The sequence below is a fragment of the Geospiza fortis genome, unplaced genomic scaffold, assembly GCF_000277835.1.
Source record: "Geospiza fortis unplaced genomic scaffold, GeoFor_1.0 scaffold92, whole genome shotgun sequence".
Lineage (NCBI taxonomy): Eukaryota > Metazoa > Chordata > Aves > Passeriformes > Thraupidae > Geospiza > Geospiza fortis.
Window position 1 is genome coordinate 2,423,371 of NW_005054389.1, and position 21,502 is coordinate 2,444,872.

Consider the following 21,502-nt stretch of genomic DNA (forward strand, 5'->3'; position numbering starts at 1 on the left):
AATACACAATTTGAGTGAGAAGAATACAAATCAATACATGGTATTCTGAGTTTTTTACCTGAGATTGCAAGCAGCATTTTTCTCCTGGCACCAAAAGTGGTAATTCCCAACTCTTTCAAATCTTGATCAGTAAGAGTGAGGAATGTCTGCAGATCAATCTAGATTAAAAAGAAATAGGAAAACTAAGCAAAAAAAGTCTCTCCACAAAAGTATTAAGTAATAAACGTGGTTCAGAACAGTTTCATTTTTTCCCCTGCTCCATTTTACAGTTACTCATGTAGGCAGCAATCATGGCTCTTCAATGGCTGCTTCACATAGTTGCTCAATTTGCTCCATTTGTGACAGAAAAGGAGAAATGTAAAAGTAACTGGTTCAGGAAAAGCAGAGAAAATCAGTTAGTCTTATTTATGAGTCTTGAGGTTTTGAGTATTTACCACGATTGTAAGATGTACAACCCAGCTCTGAAAGAACAGCTCAGGAAAATCCTGTCACAAAGTGAGCTCTAAGTGGCTTTTGATGAAGAGACAGCAGAACTAGTGCTGGAAAACATCCTACCAACACAAAAAAGGTGCCTCTCAAAGGAACACCAACCTCTTGCTGCTGGAATACATCTGTGTATTTGCCCAAACCAAGCTTGCTGAAGAGCTCAGGCAGATCAGATCCCTTGAACAAACTGTTGAGGCTACAGCCATTGCTTCCTGTCAGCGAGGAAATGCAGTCCATGTAGTTACTGCTACTGAGATAGTGTTCAGCTGGAAGGGAACAAGTGCACTTTTCAGACACAGCACAGAAGGGCATGGCTTTCCACCAACATTGTATTCAGCTAGATCATTACATTTACAGAGTATTTAAATCCTTATTTTTCAGGAAAAAAAAAAGGCTCCCAGTGGTCTGAGAGAATGAACAACATAAAGCAATTTCATTGTTAATTAAGTTCTGGTGTTTGTTTTCTATAGCCTTACTTTTGTCCATCCAATTCATCACTGATTCTTTTATCCTTTATCCACACATTTTATTTCCTGGGAAAGCTACAGCTGTCATAGAACACTGTCCTTCACTGCCAATGTATTTGTGTTTCTAATTTTCTTCTAACACATATGTAAACACATTTTTAATCCTTAATTATTTTAATTAAACTAGAACTTCCATTTTTGTCCAATTAGGTTGAAAACATCAATAGATTGATTTCAAATAAAGTTGTCATCTCTTTAGATCTTCAAGTACTTAGAACACGATGTGCAGCCATTCACAGCTCAACTAATATGCTTTTTAAAACTGTGAATATTTTCTCTAATTGGAACTATCCTTTCTTACCATGCCCAAATTTTATTATGTGTGTACTTTGAGTTTGGGATTTAGGTTTATTCACTTCTAAAAGAAAAAGCAACAACAGAAAGTATAAACAGCCACAGTACTTATTTCCCCATAAACCAGATAGAGAATTCTAAGTCCATACTACCTATCTCCAGTTTTGACTTTCTCAGAAAGGCATATATTAACTTATTAAAAAAATAAAGTTTCTAAGAGTTCAACTAAAGTAAAATTTCAATTTTTTTAAACTTCCAACAATGTTTGAAAAGTCATTGCAAAACATACAGCCTGTATCTACAGAAATCAGTATTTAAAATCATGCTAGGCCATGCCAAACACATGGACAAGCTTCTTTTCATAGAATTGCCTGGGTTGGAAGGGACCTGAAAGATCATCTCATTCCAACCCCCTGCCATGGGCAGGGACACCTTCCACTATCCCAGGTTGAGACAAGCCCCATCCAGCCTGGCCTTGGACACTTCCAGGGATGCAGGGGCAGCCATAGCTTCTATGGGCACCCTGTGCCAGAGCCTCAGCACCCTCACAGGGAAAATTTTTTCAGAATATCTGACCTAAACCTACTCTCTTTGTAGCCACTCCCCCTTGTCCTGTCACTACACAGTGTTCTTGTAAATTTTATCCCCATGAGGAGACTCATGCTTTAAAATCCAGTTTCAGCATGGATTATGACTTGACTAGTGAGCAAACAGCCCAATAAAGCCCTGGCTGCTGTTGCATTGGCAAGAGAGCAGAATGAGAGTGGTCTAGAAATAAGCCTTTTTACAGGTCTGCTTTCAGTACACCTTGAAAACCCCCCTCCATGACAGCAAAGAGTTTTCAGCAAGGATGTCTGGCATTTAACAAATACCCTTGTAAGTTTTCCTAGACAACCATTATTTGTATTATCATGTTACAAAAGCTTGTTGCTTTGTTTTTCTAAGTTCTTCTATGCTTTCTGATGTTTACATTTTTGCAATGGAGTTTTTCACATATTTTTTATTAAATAATAATTGTTTTACATTTCTTTCTAGAAGAAGAAAAAATTGATAGACTGTTAGTTTGATGAGTGTAGCTGGAGAAGTAGCAATTTCATCCTCCAACCATAGTCACTTTTAAAAGTCTAACAATATTAGAATGCTAAAATAAACTATCCTTTTTCTACCTTAAACATCTCAGCTTGTGCGTGTCGTTCATTTCATGTGCTACTGCAACACAAGCTTACACTTCTCAATTTGTAAAAAAAGTAATTACAAGGTGACAGTAATTTAAATCCCTTGTGAAGTCAGGATACATTCATATCAAAATAAATACTGGTATCAAAATGATTATTTTCTTTTAAGCAGATAATAAGAGCTTATTAACCTGATTTGTTTTGTTTCCGTTTGGGGCTGCCAATTGAGGAGACAAAATCGTGAGCAGTGGGTCCAAGGCCGTTCCGGTCTCTCCAGTTATCAGATTCACTGCCACTTCCCAGGTGCTCCCGACTGCTGGACCGGGACAGAGACATGGATGAGCCCTGCAAACCACAGGAAGAAAATTTGGGCTGAAAACAGAGCTTTCATTGTGACTCAGATGTTTTCTTTGAAGCAGCTCACTTAAAAAGCAGCTTTTAACGCTCACAAACATTCTTCTGGCAGTTGATCAATAGGCAAATAATTGCAAACCGGACACGAAAACAGCAGGTGTGCCTAAAACATGTGCAGTTTACAGTTTTTAAGTAGAAGTTATTTAAAGAACATGATTCAAAATAAATTGCTCGGTATTTCCAAGTTTGTTTCCAAAACATTCCATGGTATCAAATTCCCACACAAATTCTAGACAAAGCAGTCTATTGACTACATCCCTTCACAGGGAAGAGAACGTAACAGAACATTTATCTGAAGATAAGTGCATCAAGTACACACTACTTGACAACAGTCTTGCACACTATACTACAATAACAATTCTGCAATGCCATGTGAATTTGTAGTTGTTTTGTCTGGAGTCTTTTAAAATAGATTTTCATACACCTGTGAAATACTTATTATCAACTCTCATCACTATGAGTCAGAATGTAGCAGTACAAGGCAGCAGTATTCCATGGGAACATAACCAAAAGAAATCAACCTTACAGATATCACATACTTACATGAGCTAAAAATTATGGAAATTAACAATTTAATTCTATAAACTTGTACCAAATTGCAGTTGAAAAGCATCACTTAGGAGGCAGTCTTTTACGCTATTTAGTAAAACTGGCACCCTTGAAGAAACACTGTTCTTGGTTAGAATCACAGACCTATCTAGAGATTTTAGACATTAAGGCCTGGGGGAAAATCCCACCCCAGCTCAACCAAGACAAGAAAGTATGCAAAAGAAAATTGCAGATTTTGGTTGCAGTTTTTTCTTTCCCCTAGTTACTACTGCATCTTGTGTAGCCAAGTCTACTACATGTAGCTGAATGGCTCAGGAAGTTGATATGCCAAGTGCAGAACACCAAGGCACATTTTTATCCCAGCTGAGTATTTCTTTTGCATTAACAGACAGGTATATACTAGAGAAGTATGAAGTCCCCTTCTTCAAGAAGCATACAAGCAAGAGAGAAAAAGGTGTCTTCATGGAAGATGGAAAGGATTACAGCAGGGAAGCACAGAAAAAAACAACTTCAGCATGCCTGTGAGAAGCAAGGAACAAATTCCCTGCAAGATTCCTATGCTGGGACTCTGAAGAGAAGTGCTGGACTCTGTCTGCCTTCTGCCTGGGAAAATTCTGAGCCCACTGAATAGTGCAAGTAGAGACAGCTGTTCCAGCTCTGTCCACAGAAGGAAAGATGAGCTGCTTGTTCTGCTGTTCTCCTCCACCATGCAGTGATACACATGATATAGTTTATCTGTCATATATACTCTGTTCTCATTAGGTTACAAATTCCCTATTGCTGGTTTGCAACTACTGAGATGTTTGGTCCTGTAAGTTGTTCAAAGCTCCTTTAAACAAATATATTTTAAGAAGCAGACATGTATGCTCTGTGACTTATCTGTGAAACAAATGTAACTTTGTGTGTTGGGCTGAATGTATTCCATATGCCTTAATATTTACGTAAGAAATATTTTTCACCATAAAAAAATATTTACAACAGTTGTCTGCAAGGCTTTGTTTTTACAGAAGTTGAATGAAACAACTGTATCATTCACTAAAAGTAAACTTTCATTACAGTACACTTTTATATACCTCATATGTGGTTGTCATGGAAGGCTTGTATGATACATGATTTGCTCTTCTTAGTTCCTTGATAGTTTCTGCAGGCATTGATTTAGAGAACCCCAAACCACTCCATGTATTTGTTGGAGTTCTCACTTCTGTTACAACTGGCTTCTTTAACATAGCTGAAAATACAGAGACAAATCAGTAAATCTCAGCCTTAGTCAGGGTACTGAGAAGATAATTACTGAAGTGATGTTTGCTAACAGCCTGAGCCCAGTAAACAGCAAACCCTAAACACCTCCACTTGCTACATAGCTTTAATCCTACCCTTCCTTAAAGCAATCTACTCTGCCAGAAGATAGTTAAATCCCACAGGACTGCATGGAAGCCAAAAAAATCACATCTGTTTCAAAGAGAGGACCTTCTGTTTTTCTTTTGGTGGACAGGTAATTTGGTTTATTTTATAACCGGGTCAAATATATGGTTAAGACCCTTACCAATTTTACAACTTAATTTATCCCTGAAATAAGAGGCCATTTAGCTGATATGGCAAACACCTTAAAGTTTAACTTGCATCCAAATAAAGTCAAGTGTTAGAGAAATAAGCTCTCTAAAAACCATATTGATCACTTGCACATGGATGTACCTACACATCCCATCTGCAAGCTGCTTATATTTTATACGAGGTTGGTATTAAGAAATTTTTTGGAACATAAAGCTAACATACAAATGTTTCACTATTACTTTCAGATTTTATTAAAAATCAGATTACAAAACCGAAACTTCAGGAAATCATTTCATCCATGTGCTAACAAACTTTTCAGAAGTCACTGTTTATCCACATACCTTTGGTTGCTAGTAGTTTCTTCTGTTCATAGTCAAATGCCTAAAAATTAAACATGCAGAAGATAATTTAATTGCAATTCTAACTAAATGTCACTCCTGTACACATCTCTGTGAAAACAAAGCCTTTCAAAGTGGCCAGGGAATACATCTAGGAGAAACCTGAAATACTGCACAATAGTTTCATGGTAGCCTAGTTAAAGCCTTAGTTACTTAAAGTATTCACTCAAACATAGATAAAGATTTTTAATAACTATCTGATTTCCATATGAGTGAGACTGCAGCAGTATTTACAAACAGCTTAGGAAGAATTTTTGTCTTCAATTTTTTAAAATAAGATATGTTTCAAGCATAGTTTCTCTTCCCTAACTATCTGTTCTTAGCATTTAAAACATTCCTTAGCAGTACAAAAAAGATAATATATCTTGGCAAATCTGGGCACCACAGTTATTTTCAAGAATCTTTCAGGTTTGGTTCTCCTCCATGCACTCATCTTGTGAAAGGAAAAGAACGCAGGTTTTGAGAGAATTTAAAGAACTTTTGCTTGTATTTTATCTATGTCCATGGAAGATGTGAAGTTTAAATACCCCTGATTAAACAACCTACACTTTGTTGAATTACAAATTAGGAAATCTAAACACAAAACTACAAAAATGCTGTATTAGCCTGAAGTATTGCATTCTCTACTGAAAGTAACTAGAGGAATAACTGAAGAAAAGGGCTCCAAAACACTAGTCTGCCTCTTGTTCCACTACTCCATACAGTCTGGTTATGCCCACACTTCAACAGATCTACTCTGAAAATAACCCTGTTACTGCTTCCTGACAAACAGTCAAAGGGGTGTCCTCCCTCTTTGGGAAGACTTGCAGTAACATGGCAGTAGTTTATATTTGTAGGCTGTAATTAACTGAGCTGCCACTGCATACGAAAAGCTGTAATATGTACTTCCTAGCTATAATTTTCTCCAAACGACAATGTAAGATTTCTAACAGGCAAGTGATGCTTGTGGAGACAAACACAGCCACACATTCTTCTGTGCTTAAATTTTTCTTACTCAACAGAAGCTTCTCTGTTTTCAAGACTTTTCATTGACAACCCACTCAGTGAAACACTTGATGCCTTGGCTGTGAATGCTTTTACTGAACTGGTAATGACAATTCAGCCTCCAGGGCTAGCCACCTCTGCATTTTACAGTACCTTCACTCTGCAGTTACCAAGATTTGCACCTCCTTGGCTTCATCCAGGGGACCTACCTGCATGTTGACAAAGGAGGGCTGCGGGGCCAGACGCGCTCTCTCTGAGTTCTGCTGGGCGGCTGCCGCTCGCTCGGCCGCCCGCTCGCTGCCCGGGGGCTTCTTGTCAGCCACGGGGCTCTCGGGGGCGCCCAGCTCGGCCTCGGCCAGCAGCCTGTCCGTGGTGCTGCGGGACAAACACACCGTTAGCTCGGGACACCTCGGGCTGGGGCCACCTCAGTGCAGCTCTGCTCACTCAGCTTCACCCTGAGAAGCCCGGCAGCCAAGTTTGAGATGTGTCTGTACACAAACATCTCAGCGTTTTTAGCAATATTTCCAAACATGTCGGCTCTCCTGTGCCTTTTTCTGTCAGTGAAGGAAAACAAGTGTTTCTCCTTCCTGTATTACCAAATACAAGGCAGAGCATATAGATTCAGTTTTGAGCTGTCTGGAATCTGGAGTTATTGCATTCAATCCCACACAGTGTGATTTCCTGTTTAGCCTTGCTCAGGCCAGCAGTTCTAACAGGTTCATTGTTGTAAGATAAAAGGAGATTGCATAATAGGGACTAAGAAAGTTGACATAGGCTCTGCTTGCTTTCACAGCTTCAATAACTGCAGTCCTTCATGCCTGCATTACCCCTTGGTGCAGTTTTTTTTTTTTTTCCTAAACTCAGCCACATTTTAGGGCTACTCTAGAACAGTATAAACTCTAATTTAAAAGTGTGGCATTCACATTTTCTGGAAAAATCCCTTTGCCCAGGATTTTTCTCCTGGGAAGCTGAAAAGACTCAGAAAAAAGGAAAACAATAATTATCTGATTTGCTTCTCCTGTGTTTTTCTCCTTTGGAATGTGTTTGGAGATTGTTTACCCACAGATGATTGTTTCATTGGTTTCTGCTGTGAGTTGTTTTCACTCATTGGCCAATTGGAGCCAAGCTGTGTCAGGACTCTGGAAAGAGTCAGGAGTTTTCATTATTATCTTTTTAGCCTTCTGTAAATATCCTTCTTGTATTCTTTCGTATAGCATTCTTTAGTATAATACAGTAACATAAAATAATAAATTAACCTTCCAAGAACATGGAGTCAAATTCATCATTCCTCCCTGCCACAGGGGCACCCCACAAATACAATGAAAAAGTGATCATGTTTTAGAAGCTGTAAGTTACTATCCCCAAGGAAACTGTGAGCACTATGTCCTCAACAAAAAGAACAAGACACACAAACAACCAAATTTGGTTAGCAGGATTCCTCAGATTTTTAAACTGTGAAAGCAGAATTAAATACATATCATAGCCCTGACAGTGTAAATAAATGAAGCAAAAGAAAATACGTGTCTCAAAAGAGTGGTGATAAATAGTTCCCAAACAAACAGCGAGAACATGAGTACATTGGACAAAAACACTGCATTGAGAACAAAACCTGTGTTGCCAAGATGTATTATGACTCAAACAAGCCTTTCCCACTGCTGGGTCATGAAAGAGACAACCCAACCAAAATCAGCACTGAGACAAGTGTCTGAGAACATGCTGCTATGCCCTGTACACAGCTTTCCTAAGAGGAAAACAGCCTCATGTACACACAGAAGGAAAAAGCTGTCAGAAATTCTCTAAGTAATCAATAAAGAAGCAAAAGCCCATACTTTAGAAACAGGTAATGAAAGTTCCTCTGACAAGGATCCTCCACTCTTTTGTGGAAGAGGAAAGACATTTTTGAACCCAAAGTCAAACAGGATGAACAAAAGGCATTCAAAGTCTGCAGTTACCAGACAAACAGGGGGCAATATTAACATCTAAAGTGATGGAAAATCAAGGCCAAATGAAATCAACTCTTTGAATATCTTATGACTGAACCACCTCTTCTGTGTACAAAAACATGTGAAGTAATTCTATGTTGTGGAAGTTCCCGTGATCTGTGTTTATACACTCAGCTTACTGTAAGTGGGAGTTTTTGGTGCCTTGCAGTAATTCCACCGTTTGTCTCTTGGCACAGGCCTGCTTGGAAGAGCTCATCATCTGCTTCAGGTCACTGGTGTTCGCTGAGTGCGACGGACTCCGAGGCATGCCCACCTCCACAAAAGCATCATTGCATCCTACCAGGCCAAGAAAGGAGACTTCAACAACCACCCTGCTGTGCTCCAGGGAGCTCTCTGGGGGAATGAACTATGGGAGAAAACCTCCTCTTCCTCATTACAGGACTGTATTCAGGTCAAGGTTAAACAGTCAAGATGTAAAAGTTCAAATGCACAAAAAAGGTGTCAGTATTCACATATACAGTAGCCACACTAAGTATTTTCTTTCTTAAAGTATTTATTTTAAATAATATTGATTAATAATAAATGTGAAGACTGACAATTCAAAGTGACTGAGTATTCTGAAGAAATCTGATTTTATACCCAATTTTAATAATTTTGCCAGGTGCTCAGGTAACTTCTGCTGGAATAAGAGCTCCCCCCACTTTATGTTCAAATATCTTCAGAACATGTTTTTAGAAATATTTCTCACCCTAAACTGGCAATGTACCTTTTATTCAAATCAGCATTTCAAATGACCATGACCCCAAATAAGAGATGATCTCCTTGATCAGTATTGACAAGGAAAACAAGGTTTTTACAGATATTTGCTCAAGTTGAAGTGGAGCAGGCTTTTCCCCCCTCCAAGAATGATGGGGACAGTTAAGTACTTTAGCTTCTAAAGGACAGCATAACTGAAATGCTGCTGCAAAACACACAAAATTGTTTCCCAGTGTCATCTAGGTTAGAGCTACACAATTTTCTGCAAAAAACTTTCTCAGTAACATTATTTCCTTTTGTGAAAAAGCAAAAAATAAGACATCATTTAAACCAGCAGAGTTTAGTTAAGGTGCTGTAAAAAACACTGAAATCCTCATAGGTTATCTCCCTTTGCTCCTAAGGAATACGTAAAATGTTGCAAGTACATTGATGTTGATTTAAGGTGTTTCTATCAACAGCTCAGTTACTACAGGTTCTATTTACTTTCCTTTACAATCAATCCGGGACATGCAGGAATATTTTTCTTAAACATGGTTGCAAAACCAATTCAGAGAGAATATTGTTACATTTTTGTATCGTGAGCTGTACACAGACTGCACAAACACTACCAGACAAAGGAATACAGCGTCAAAATCTCACCTTCTTCACTATTTGCCTTAGCAGCCACTTGTTCTGAGGCACCATGAGCACTTGTTTGCCTTACTCCATCACTGTGGTTTGTGCTCAACACGTTTTCTCCCAGCGATGTGGCAGACAGTGCAGCATACTTGATATTTGAGGCCTGAAAAGATTTTCAGAAATCACTAAAGTGATTTTTATGCTTCAGGAAATATTGAAAACATTTCCCCTTTCTATTTGTGCAGGAGAATGAGAAAATCATTCCTGGTACAGCAGAACAGTATGTTTGAATGTTCTACTTCTCAATCTTTAAGTCACATTCAAAAACATTGCTGTGTGTTTTTAAACTTAGAAGCTTTATAAATCTACTAATATAGCTAGTTTTCTCTTTCAGCTTTTCTTAGTAGAGGTCTAGGACAAAGAAAGCAGATTCACCAGTGTAGTATCACTTACCTTTACATGGCCATTTAAAGAAGGTGAACCTTTTTTACTTTCTGATTGCATGCCATTAACATGGACTTCAACAGGAGTCAAGCCTGGTGGTGGAGATGGAGTGTTTTGACCATAATTAGGCACTCCAGACAGCAGAATACTAGTTAAGGTTGCTTGGGCAGTAGATGGTATCATTAGGTGTGGAATAGCAGAAAAACCTGTAATAAAGTTTGGTTATGTTCTGATTAAGTGTCTAATTAAACTTCCTCAGCCATTACACTATTTTAGCTAAATTTTTATGTATCTATTATACTTTACTAAAAAGTTGCCATTAGAATTGTATGCCAAAACCATAATGCTTTATCTGGGCAGGTTAACTTTGCTTTCTACATAAAACAGATGGAAACACTGCCTGTGACAGCATATTAGGTTATAACCTTATATTTGCATATTTATTCATCCGTGCCAAGGTAAGTGTAGGAGTTCAGGTTCCAAATAATTAATTAATCTCAACTTTTCAACTGCAATTCTAATAACTTGATGTTGCACAGTTCATTTAATTCCCATTAAACTTCCACTGACCTGTGGTGTTTGTGTTAGCGAGAGATGTTGCCCACAGTGTGGGACTGGGCGTGCCTGAACTTGGACTCTGCAGAGGGCTCACAGAGCTATTAAGGGCATTCAACAGAGAGTTTGGAGTAGTTGAGGTGTTGACTGACAGGGCTGTTGGACCTAAAAGGCCTGCAAAATATTATGCAAGATGAATATTTAGTTTGGACTTACAGGAAAGCATTTATCACACAAGTACCAATTGAAGAGAAACAACCTCCCCTGCTAATTTGCACCAGCCTGTATTTCACCAACCAATTTTAACATTAAACCTGCTGCTCATTTGGTGCACATTAAGAACACATTAAGAATTCCTGTTCTTAAACTGGGCATCATATATCCAAGAAGAATTGGAGCATCTTTTATGTCATTCTACTGGACCCTAACTCTTGTCATAACAGAGTCTGCACTGGCTGCTTCTCAGCCCCGGCATCCCTTTGTATTCCCTCTGTTGCTTCTGATGGTTTGTTTCAAAGCAGCATCACAGAGACGAGAAAGGAACTGTACTGCACCGCCTCACTTTCATTTCACACAATAACCTTTTGCTCGGAAGCTCCTGTGAGAATCAACCACTACTTGCACACTAACAACTATTCAATTTCTTTTTGCATCTTCAATACAGGCTGCAAATGAGCCCCCAAATGCATTGATGACTCCCAAAACATTCCCCCAAACCAACTCTTCATGTAAAAGCATTCACAAAGCAGTTCAGCACTACACACTGAAAAGGTAAAAGCCCCAAACCTGCAAAGTGCAGCATGACAAGAACAGTCACAGAAGCAGCATTAAAAATCACAGTCAAATGGCAGAAACACTTTCTACTGGGTGATCCAAGGGAAGCATGTGAGATGGAACTGCACAGCACTCCTGCATGGCAGGTCACAAGGGACAGTGCTGGTTACATGAGAACTCAGAAAATTCACGTAGTCCCAGAAGAATCTAGTGACAAATCTTGACACAGGTCCTAGAAACTCTATCTATACATTTCTGATACAAATATATTTGCAGAGCTTGAAAATAAAATGGCAACTTCAGTCTGGACTATGAACTGCTTCTATAAAATTAAGCTAAATTGGTAACTCATTTTTGTCCTAAATATCCTACTAGAAAGAAGCACATGGACCCTCCATTACAGTGAGATACTGACCTGAAATGTGGTGTTTGCTATGTTACCTTTCCAGCAGTGTTGCCAGGCTTAAGCCCCCACCCAAATTCAGGACAGCCTGGGACATCACAGAGCCAAAGCAGCGGTAAAAGCCATGCCCTGCCTCACCTGTATTTGCCTCCCTTTCAGCTGAGTGGTTTGCACACTTCCAGAGATTTTTCTACAGGGATGAGTCCCACCCCTGATTACAAAAGCCTTGGAGAAGTTTTATAACAACAAGCCCTTGAGAGGCTAGAGGCTGCTGTAATTCTCTGACACTTGAACACGATTCCTTACGCAAAACACACCTCTGATAATTTTTTTCTAGTACAAGTGAATTAAGTTTAAAACAAAACTATATTAAAGAAAATATAAATATAATGAATGCATACCAAGCCCAGTGAGTCCTAGTCCTGCTGAGGACAAAATATCCAAACCAGGACAAGACAGACCAACAGGGCAGGAGACAGTAGAGGGATTTGATACTACGGTGACTCCGCTACTTTCAAGTCCCAAGAGACATTTCCGTGCCTCGTACATATTTAAGGCATTTCGTTCAACACTTTTTACAATCACAGACTGCAGGGAAAGAAAACAACAACAACAAAAAAAAAGAAAACCAGTGAGTAACACTGCTCCATAACACAGATTGCAACACAAATGATTCTTCCTCATACCCTTGCACAGCTACCACAACCACAGCAGCGCGAGAGAGCATGAGCTAACATCCATTAGCAACTATTTAAATTCAGGGGTGTGAAGTTCAGGAGAGCAAGACTAAGGATTCCACAAGGATTTGCAATGAGAATGATGGAACACCTCTCTAAGAAAATTAATTACTATAGTACCTTGGTGCTACCTGGTAGACCAAGTGTTAAGCACCTCAAGAGCGAGATAACTGAATCAATAATTAATATCTTCTCTTTTACCTTTCACTTTTTGTCCACCTTGAAGTGGACAAAACCCCAACTGTTCATTTAAATTTACCCATTAAATTCATAGCTCTCTGAGAATAAGGTAATAAGTTTCTGGAAAATTAAATTACAAAACCCAATTGCTTCTTGTACATTTTCTACAGGATGTTTCTTTGTATTGATTAAATATATCCCTACACAGGGAAGCTCACATACTGACACAATGGAATGATCATTTAAAATTTTAGAACTTTTGTCTGCTTTGGCATTTTATACAACACAGAGTCCCCTATCTACACTGGCCTAATATTTTACAATAAACACCTCCTACTTTATCAATGTATTCTATACAAAAGCTAATTTCTTTATTATTAAGCATTTAATGAAAGTCAAATCACCCCAAAGCAGAGCTGCTGCATCATTTAAACTGGTATTTCAAGTAGAAAATACAAACGACTTTCACAAGTTTATGATCTGTTAAACTGGGGGGAAAGAGCACACATCAACTCATCAGCTGGAAAACTTTGCCATGAAAGTCTAAAAGGAAAATATTAGCTTTGCACAAACCTTGCTTGGTTGTTTTGGCTTAGGCTTAATGCTTATGAAGACATCTAACTGCTCCATTAGCTGTGTTATAAACTGTGGTTCTACTTCAATTTCTTCCTTCATATCAAACATGAGCACAAGGGGAAGGCAACCCTGAAAAGGAAGGCACAAAAAATTCCTAGCACTCTTAACTGGACATTTGCCCATAAAAATGGTAGCAATAAACTGAACTACAGACATTGTAACATTTATACACCATGATGTAAGGAAATTTCTGTAAGTTCAGAAAAAATAGCAAAGATGACATTTTAGGGAAAGCCATTTCCTTGTATGCAAGAATACAGGTGTATCTTCCTGTCCCAGGACTCTGAACAAAGAGATTGGTAGCACAAGGGTGAAATGATTCACTCAATATTTGACATTCCAATCGGCACAGTCTTGTCTGGAAATGATGGCAGGACACCCATACTAAAAGCCTCCTGTTAAACTGTATGAAATAAGGAAAAACACTTGTAAAAAAATCTCTAATTCGGCATTGCCTAAGTCTTAACTTTTACTTTTCTCTTCTCCATTCTAGATCAGCTACATAAATATTTTCTAGTGATATGGATAACATCTGTTACACACTTGAAATACTAAAGTTAGAGTAAAAACCCCAAAAACTGAATGGTCCAGTCCTCACACATTTTGTCCCTCAATATTCACATATATGAAAAATGTGTACATACTTTAGTACTAAAATAATGGCTAAAGGCTGCTGTGAAGCGTAAAGACCAATATAACAAAAATCTCCACAAATAATGATATTCACCACCAGAGCTATGTTTATAAAAGGCCTTATAGAATTGTGGCTGTGGTACAATAAAGAATGTAAGACATCAAAACAAGTAATTATTTCCTATGGTTTCCCAATTTCATTGAACACTTGCCTACATGGGAACTAAGGAATTCCTGACATTTCCCTCACAAGAAACCTAATTACCTGACAAACATAGAAAAGACAGGTTGGCAAAATAAAACACAACGCATCACCCAACACCCACAGAATATTTCAGAAAACTGCCTCTACTCAGAGGCATATTGTTGTAAATTTAAATTACTTATGTCGGATTTATATTAAAAAGGTTATTTTTCAAGTCATGTTACCAGAGATTACAAATATCTTCAATAACTACAAACACTGACAAAAGCCTGACAAAAATTGTATCAGCTGTTTGCAGTGTAACAGCATTCATTCCTCTCTAAGGCTAATTTACATGTGACCTGTAAACACATGCAGAGCAAGCATATTTTCTACGATCTGGCAATTTTTTCACACAAGCCTCACTGGAAGTATTTACCATGAGATATTGCCTGGCAAGACAGACAGACTCAATTGTGCCCTGGAGGTAGACAGTGGATTTCTTCTGTGGGTTACTGGGGTCAGGGAAGTGGATCTGAGCACCAGTCCTCTGCATGATATGTTTGATGTTGCTGCCGTTGCGGCCCATCATAAAGAGATGATGCTGCGCTGCGATGTCCAGCTGCGTGCTCACAGGGATTGCAGAGGCCAGGCTCCCAGCCAGGTGTTCCAAGAGCATGGCTGTTCCTTCCTGGGGGGAAATGGGAGAAACCAGTGAAACAGGGCTCACAGACACACAAAAGGACAACTCAGACTGCTTTCTTTTTTGTCATGCACTCCATAGGCAAATAAGAAAACGCTGTTGATTTAAAACCACGATCGATTTGTTAAAGGTAACAAAACTCTGCCCACTACTTCCATTTTATGGCCAAATGCAGCATTTAATTGCCACTCTGTAACAGGCAGTAAGACAATGCCACATGGATTGGTCCCAACAGGCCTTTTGTGGCCACAAAGGCAGTCAGAAAGTCAACAGAGATTTGTCTGGGTAGGTACACTTGCAAAACTTTCCTCTCGATGGTGGGCTCAGATGTTCTTACTGGCTTGAGATCCACCCATCTGGGACTGTATCAATCTCTCCTACTGCCAGTTCCTACCAAGAACACTTTTTTACTTTATTAAGATGAACAGGCTCCTGGCAGCTCCTTGCCTTGGCTGTCAAATTCACACCTCCAAGTGCTGGATTCAGTTTTATTGACTGATTGGGCAGCTCTCAAGGTTATATATTTGTTTGCTTGTTGAGAAGAGCTCAGCACGAACAATTTGAGGTGGGAAATGTATTTTGTGGTTTTTGTTTGCATTGTTTTTGAATTAAAAGATGGGTAAGACCAGCACGTATTCCAGAATTGCTGAAAACCTGAGCAAGTGTGCAGGAGGTGAACACTGGATTAAAACCTCACCACCAACAATGCTAACTTCTAAACTTACAACTATTTTCTATGCATTTTTACATTTCACCTGTATAAGTTAAGTATAGGAAAAACTCAGACCCTCAGGGCTAGCAAGCAATTATACAATAACATGTGCTGATGAGGCAAGATATACCATCTTAGACACATATGTTATAAATATATGACATTCAGAAACCCTCTTAGGAGCAGAGATTACCTTCACAGCACTAGTGTTGTTTTGTGACCCTCTGACAATGACTGTAGCACCATACATTCGAGAGCGTTGTTTGAAGGAAACTGAAATGTTGTATGTCTGACACACGTGCTGAATGGTTGGAGAATTAGGATCTGGGATGGGTTGGAGAATTCCAGCAATAGGCAATTCAAACATGAGTACCAATGGAAGCAGCTCCTACAACAGCAATGAAGAGGAGATATTGAAAACCAGATCCATACTCAGACTACAACAATTTTATTCCTCAGTCATGATGTACTGGTCAGTGGTGATTTAACTGACAAAACACATCCTCTGCCCAGAGCTCATGGATAAAAATATACTGTCACTTGGAAAAAGGCACCTCTTTTTTCCAGGAATACTAGAGCAGGTTTTTTTTTGCAGAGGCTTTTTTGAATTTTGTTTGGTTGATTTTTTTTTCTCCAAAATAGCAGGAGCATGTGGAATAAGGTTGTGTGACACATCTGGCTCAAAAATTGCTGTAAGCTTCTGGTAATTTATTTGATTTTTCATTATCCATGCCAAAATACACATAAGACTTGAAACTATAAGGAAAAGATAGAAACTAGCTACAAGTGGAGAATGACACTGAATTATTTACACAAATTATACATAAAAATGGTTAAAATGTGAGAAGCAGAAATTGCCTTTCCCAAGTCAGATTCACACAGGATGCCTGAGCTTCCACAGGCCATCTGTGGTAGGTAAGTTAAGATATAATTTTCTACACAGTATGGAATTAATTTACATCTTGCTTTGAGTGTAGACTTCGTGTTCAAGACCCACTTTGGGCCAATTAAAAATTCAGCCAGAATGTGAATCACTGTTATAATATCCTTGGCAGATTTCTCATATGGATACTCACATTTGTTCCTACACTTCTGCTGTCACCAGACAGAGGCAGACAAGGGTTCTCAAAACTAGAGTTGTCAAAACTAAGCATTTTTCCCCCTGGCAGGTGTTTTTAGGGGTACACTACACTGAGCTAGAGCATTACCCGAATTCTGACTCTTGCAGACTCCACTCCAGCTGGCTGTCCTGCAATAGACACCTGGAAGAGCAAGAATGTGAAAAACATTGGATCATATTTTCAAGGGAGGCATGGAGAAGTTATTCAGATAGCTGTGCTCTCCTTTAAGAAAAAAAAATCAACACATTTCACACTTGCTGACATCCTAATTGTTCTCTAAACACTAGCTGAGAACTATAGCCAATATTAAAAAAAAAGTTTCAGCATCTTAGGTTATATATATTTGAGCAACTAGAAAAAAAAGGATACATCAAAAAATATAGTGGTTTAGGTTAAATAATGAAATTACTACTGTATACATAGGCTCAATGCTAATATTCAGACAACAGTAGATTTTCTAGAATGTTTTGAAATTACTGCATTTTGCTTGGCAGCCATTAGGATGCACAAGTGGGAATTCTAAGTACAAGGATGAGAGACTTGAAAGTAAACATTCCACCAATATTAGCACTAGAAAAGATGAACAATTCAGGCTCAATGATTTATTCTAATGAATTTGAACTCTTACAATAGGACATTCATTTCTGCTGGCTATTTGCTAAGTTTAGTCTTCAACAAAGTTACACCATAAGCAAAAAGCACCAAAAAATCAATCAATATGCTGAATAAGTCATTGTGTTGAACAGGGAAAAAAAATTACAAAAGCAGATTTTTTCATACCACTTCTCTACCATTCACACTAAGTTGCTGACTTCTGTATGTGCAAAGTAATTTTAGCTTAAAAAAATTAAAATGATTCATGAGCCATCACAAATTGTTTCCATCTGTTTTTAAAGATTTGCTCACTTAGGAAGCTCTGTACTTTCCACACAGTGTAAAAACCAAAAATCTTTTTCCCTGAATATGAACACACCATCCCCAAAAAACCCATACTGATGAGAGAAGTTTAGAAATGTTTTATACTTCAGGAATTACAGCACAAACGAGCTCAGTATTAAACAACACTTACTTGGTTGCTTTTCTCTGCTTGATTGTTCCTATTTGAGTCTGGAAAATGGATATGGCATCCCGTTTCCTCCATCACTTTTTTAATATTATTGCCACCTTTACCTATCACATGAGAATGTTCTGTATGTGAAACATCCATCTTCAAGGTTACCCGATTGCTCTGGAAATCAAGCAGCCACAGTTTGACTTGGTCACAGCAGAACCCCAGTATTTGAGTTTTTAAGAGTATATAACTTCAAGAATGACATCAAAATTGTATTTCCAAAGTATTTTTGCTATTACTTAACTTATACTCAAGGATGATGTTTTTAATAGGAATCAGTTGGATGTTAATTTGGTCTTGTTTACTTTCTAGTGAGGAAATAAATAGTGGAGATAAAAAATACTCCAAAGATACATCTTCAAAAACAACTAATGCTTTTAAAATACCCTTGAACTTTCATCAATTGTGACTTAAATGTCCTTTTGCAATTTATTCTGATTCCTTTTAATTCCATGTTCTTTCAACTGAAGTCACACACCCCTATTTGATCTGAAAGGAATACATTATGAAGACTTTGCAAATCAAAGCCACAGGACCAAGTAACTGTTTTTTCTTCCTTAAACAGTTTTGGTTTTTTTTTGGTACATGAATTTTTAAAACACACAAACACTGCCTACAGCTATTCTTAAAATCTCTATTGTCAACAGCTCACAATAATGTTGTTAATAGTTATTTAAAAAGTGGTGCTTATCACTCGAGTGCTCCTCTTGGCAATCTGCTCAGAGAGCCAGGAAGGTGCCATACAAGTACACAGGAGCCATACACACTGCCCCAAAGAGCTGCTGCTGAATGAAAATAATATCTGATGAACAGAAGAGACCCCAGCCAAAATCTAGATGTTTTAGAAATTCTGGTCCTGATGTTTCAGAGTGTAAGAACAGAGTAACTGTTAGACATAAAACAGCATAAATGCTCCTAAAATCAAATTTCAAACAGAAACAAAATTTTAGGTTCTCTGAAGTGGCTGCATAATCTATTGCTTGCAGTGAAGCTGTATTTCAGATTTTGAAGTAAAACCCCAATTCAGTGAACAAATCACTTATGCCTTTAGCCATATGGCAGGAAATATTTCTATATAATGGAAAAGCTGCTTCAAGCAAGTATTTTTCTCTCAAAATGTTTAAATATGTGGGAATACACCAATATCGACATCTGCAAGGCATTTATTGGAGACTTTGCTTCAGAGCTTCCATAAATACCTTCTCTTGAAATGTGCCTATTAAAGAGATCAATGTCACCACAAAATTAGGGGCTAAGGTGTCATTCTAAGAAAGTTTTCTTACTTTTGTGTCCAAGACAGACATGATTTTCTCTTTTGCTTCCTTAACGTTTTCTTTTTTTCCAGAAACTTTAATATGGGGATCTATAAAAGAAATAAGCTTGTAAGAAAAATACAGTACAATATCTATAAAAACATTTCCTCACCGCTCAAATAAATTTGAGCCCATTATTTATAATCCACTGATAAACCATACCACCAGCCTTTGGGATTCAGCTGAAGGCCAAAATGTCTTATTCCATCCCTTCAGCCCCACAATTAGGATTATCAAATGAATTTATTAAACACAAGAACCAACTTAAAATAAATAGAAATCAAATTCCAAATGTATATGACAGTATCATAAATATTGTCTGCAATGCAATTACATAGCTAAGCCACCATATTCTCTCAAACCAAAAGCAACAACAGACAACTCAAAGCTTTTGGCAGTCCACCAAACTCAAACCCTCCCTTATCATCACTTTGATATATTTAATTAGTCTCTACAAATATTCTTTGCAGTTTTAACCTGGCACTAAAGGTGTCTCCAGCCAAAGTTTTCTGACTGCAGTTATCAAATGAAATATAAATGACACTTCATTAAAGCAAATTGCTGAAATTCAAGTACATAAATTAGCAGGAACACCAGCTTATGGTGGGTTTTGCCCAGTGAGATCTAAAATATTCTTTCTACAGCCCACTTGGTTTACACGATAATTTTCAGAGCATTGCCCTTAAACAACACAAGGTGTTGGGCTGAGCGATCAGGTGCAGTTCTGCATCCCATAATATACACTTGGTCAGAGAGTACAGATCCAACTTTGGAATTAAATCAAGTACCAATTACTGCAAGTGTGAAAACGACACATCAGCCAGTTTAGCAGCACCATCTGGTGTCCAGGAGCACAAAGTGCCACAGTGCAAAATTACCATCAAAACATTAAATGTAAGTTCAGTTACAGCAAACCAAGAAATGCCCAACTCCCACCCACATTTCTGTGTGCTAGAAACAAGGGTATGATATTGCAGGTGATGCCTCTTGCCCCTGCTCTTGAGCCCTCTGCCCTTCTGCAGTGCCTTTTTCTCTTGTATTACAATGAACTGCTCTTAAAACAAAAATTCTCTACCCTCTTCTGACTCTTGAATTAATGTAATTCATTATGCTAGGCAAATACATACATCTTAGGGAATATAAAAATAAATATATTCTCAATGGCAGGAGAAAACAGCTGTAACACAACAGATCTGCCTTTCCTGTCATCTGAATGATTAAAATCACTTCCCTGCTAAAGAAATGCGAAATAATACAACTTTAGGCTGTAAACCTGTTCTATTCAATTGAAAATTGAAACTCTAAGTCATGCCTGGATACTCTTTTCATTCCAACAGTAAAAATAAGCCTCTAGTCTTTACCACTGAGAAGTTCTGAGCACATTCAGCTGGGGATGCAAAAACACTGAAGGAACACAGGATTCACTGCCAAGTTTCATGAAAGTCAAGAAAAATGCAGCATTTTGAGTTCTGAGAAACAGATCTATTTTATTTTTTAAAATGGAAAAACTGTAGTCACAAAAACATGGTACGCACACAGGACTTACAGAGGCTTCAAAAATCTGCTGCTTCAGCCTTTCACAATGGAGCAAAGTCAAACAAAACCCCAACTAAACAGTCTTAAGGGCAAATTTTCTTTTCTTTTTAAAGTTGTCAGGAAGCCATGTGGCTGTAATGCATTTAAGCTGTGAATGATATTTGAAGTGGATGTTGCAGTCAGAAATTCCCAGAAGCAGATTCTAGCACACTGTCAGTGCTCCAAGCGCTCTTCATATGCAACCAGGAAAAACACAAGCCCAGACCATTACCACCACTGGGGAGCTGATTTTCACAGATTTGTAAGCATTGTATTTAAATACACGTTTTATTATATGTAGGAAAATTACCTGAAATCAAGCCTGGCATCCTATTAGTACCAAAGGAGATTACTATCATTTCATAATATTATTTGCTCACTCATGAGTGAAAATACAGTTTAGAATACCTATTTTTTCCATTTCTCATCTCAGTTGGAGACTTTTCTGTTGATACTGACAGCTTCAGCCAAACATCCTGTATTTCTACATTTGGTTTTTTTAAGATGAAAAAAAAGCTCAATTGCTCAGTTTAAAAACAAAACCAAAGAAGAACCCACAAAGCAAAAAAGACTCCACTGATGCCAGTGACAACTCTAAAATGTGCTACGAAATCTTTTAAAATTGGTCTTAAGTACCCTCTCCTTAATTGACTACTTCTCAAGGACACAGTGGTTGGAAATGGATATGAAGCACATCAGTATAAGTCAAAGAAATTAGATCTTCCA

The 21,502-nt window shown here is 38.1% G+C and overlaps 1 protein-coding gene across 1 annotated transcript in view; it reads right to left on the reverse strand.

Annotated features, from left to right (window-relative positions):
• BICC1 (BicC family RNA binding protein 1) overlaps positions 1–21,502 on the reverse strand; it is a 57,059-nt gene that overhangs the window by 3,952 nt on the left and 31,605 nt on the right. The window contains exons 3-19 of the mRNA XM_005425563.2: positions 19,172–19,251; positions 17,847–18,005; positions 16,865–16,918; positions 15,850–16,044; positions 14,681–14,932; positions 13,362–13,493; positions 12,273–12,459; positions 10,710–10,868; positions 10,149–10,345; positions 9,717–9,858; positions 8,501–8,657; positions 6,588–6,753; positions 5,338–5,377; positions 4,519–4,673; positions 2,674–2,827; positions 592–752; positions 59–158 (exon numbers count right to left, since the gene is read on the reverse strand). Coding sequence (XP_005425620.1) covers positions 59–158; positions 592–752; positions 2,674–2,827; positions 4,519–4,673; positions 5,338–5,377; positions 6,588–6,753; positions 8,501–8,657; positions 9,717–9,858; positions 10,149–10,345; positions 10,710–10,868; positions 12,273–12,459; positions 13,362–13,493; positions 14,681–14,932; positions 15,850–16,044; positions 16,865–16,918; positions 17,847–18,005; positions 19,172–19,251 — 2,490 coding nt within the window. The remainder of the gene's footprint in view (positions 1–58; positions 159–591; positions 753–2,673; positions 2,828–4,518; positions 4,674–5,337; positions 5,378–6,587; positions 6,754–8,500; positions 8,658–9,716; positions 9,859–10,148; positions 10,346–10,709; positions 10,869–12,272; positions 12,460–13,361; positions 13,494–14,680; positions 14,933–15,849; positions 16,045–16,864; positions 16,919–17,846; positions 18,006–19,171; positions 19,252–21,502) is intronic.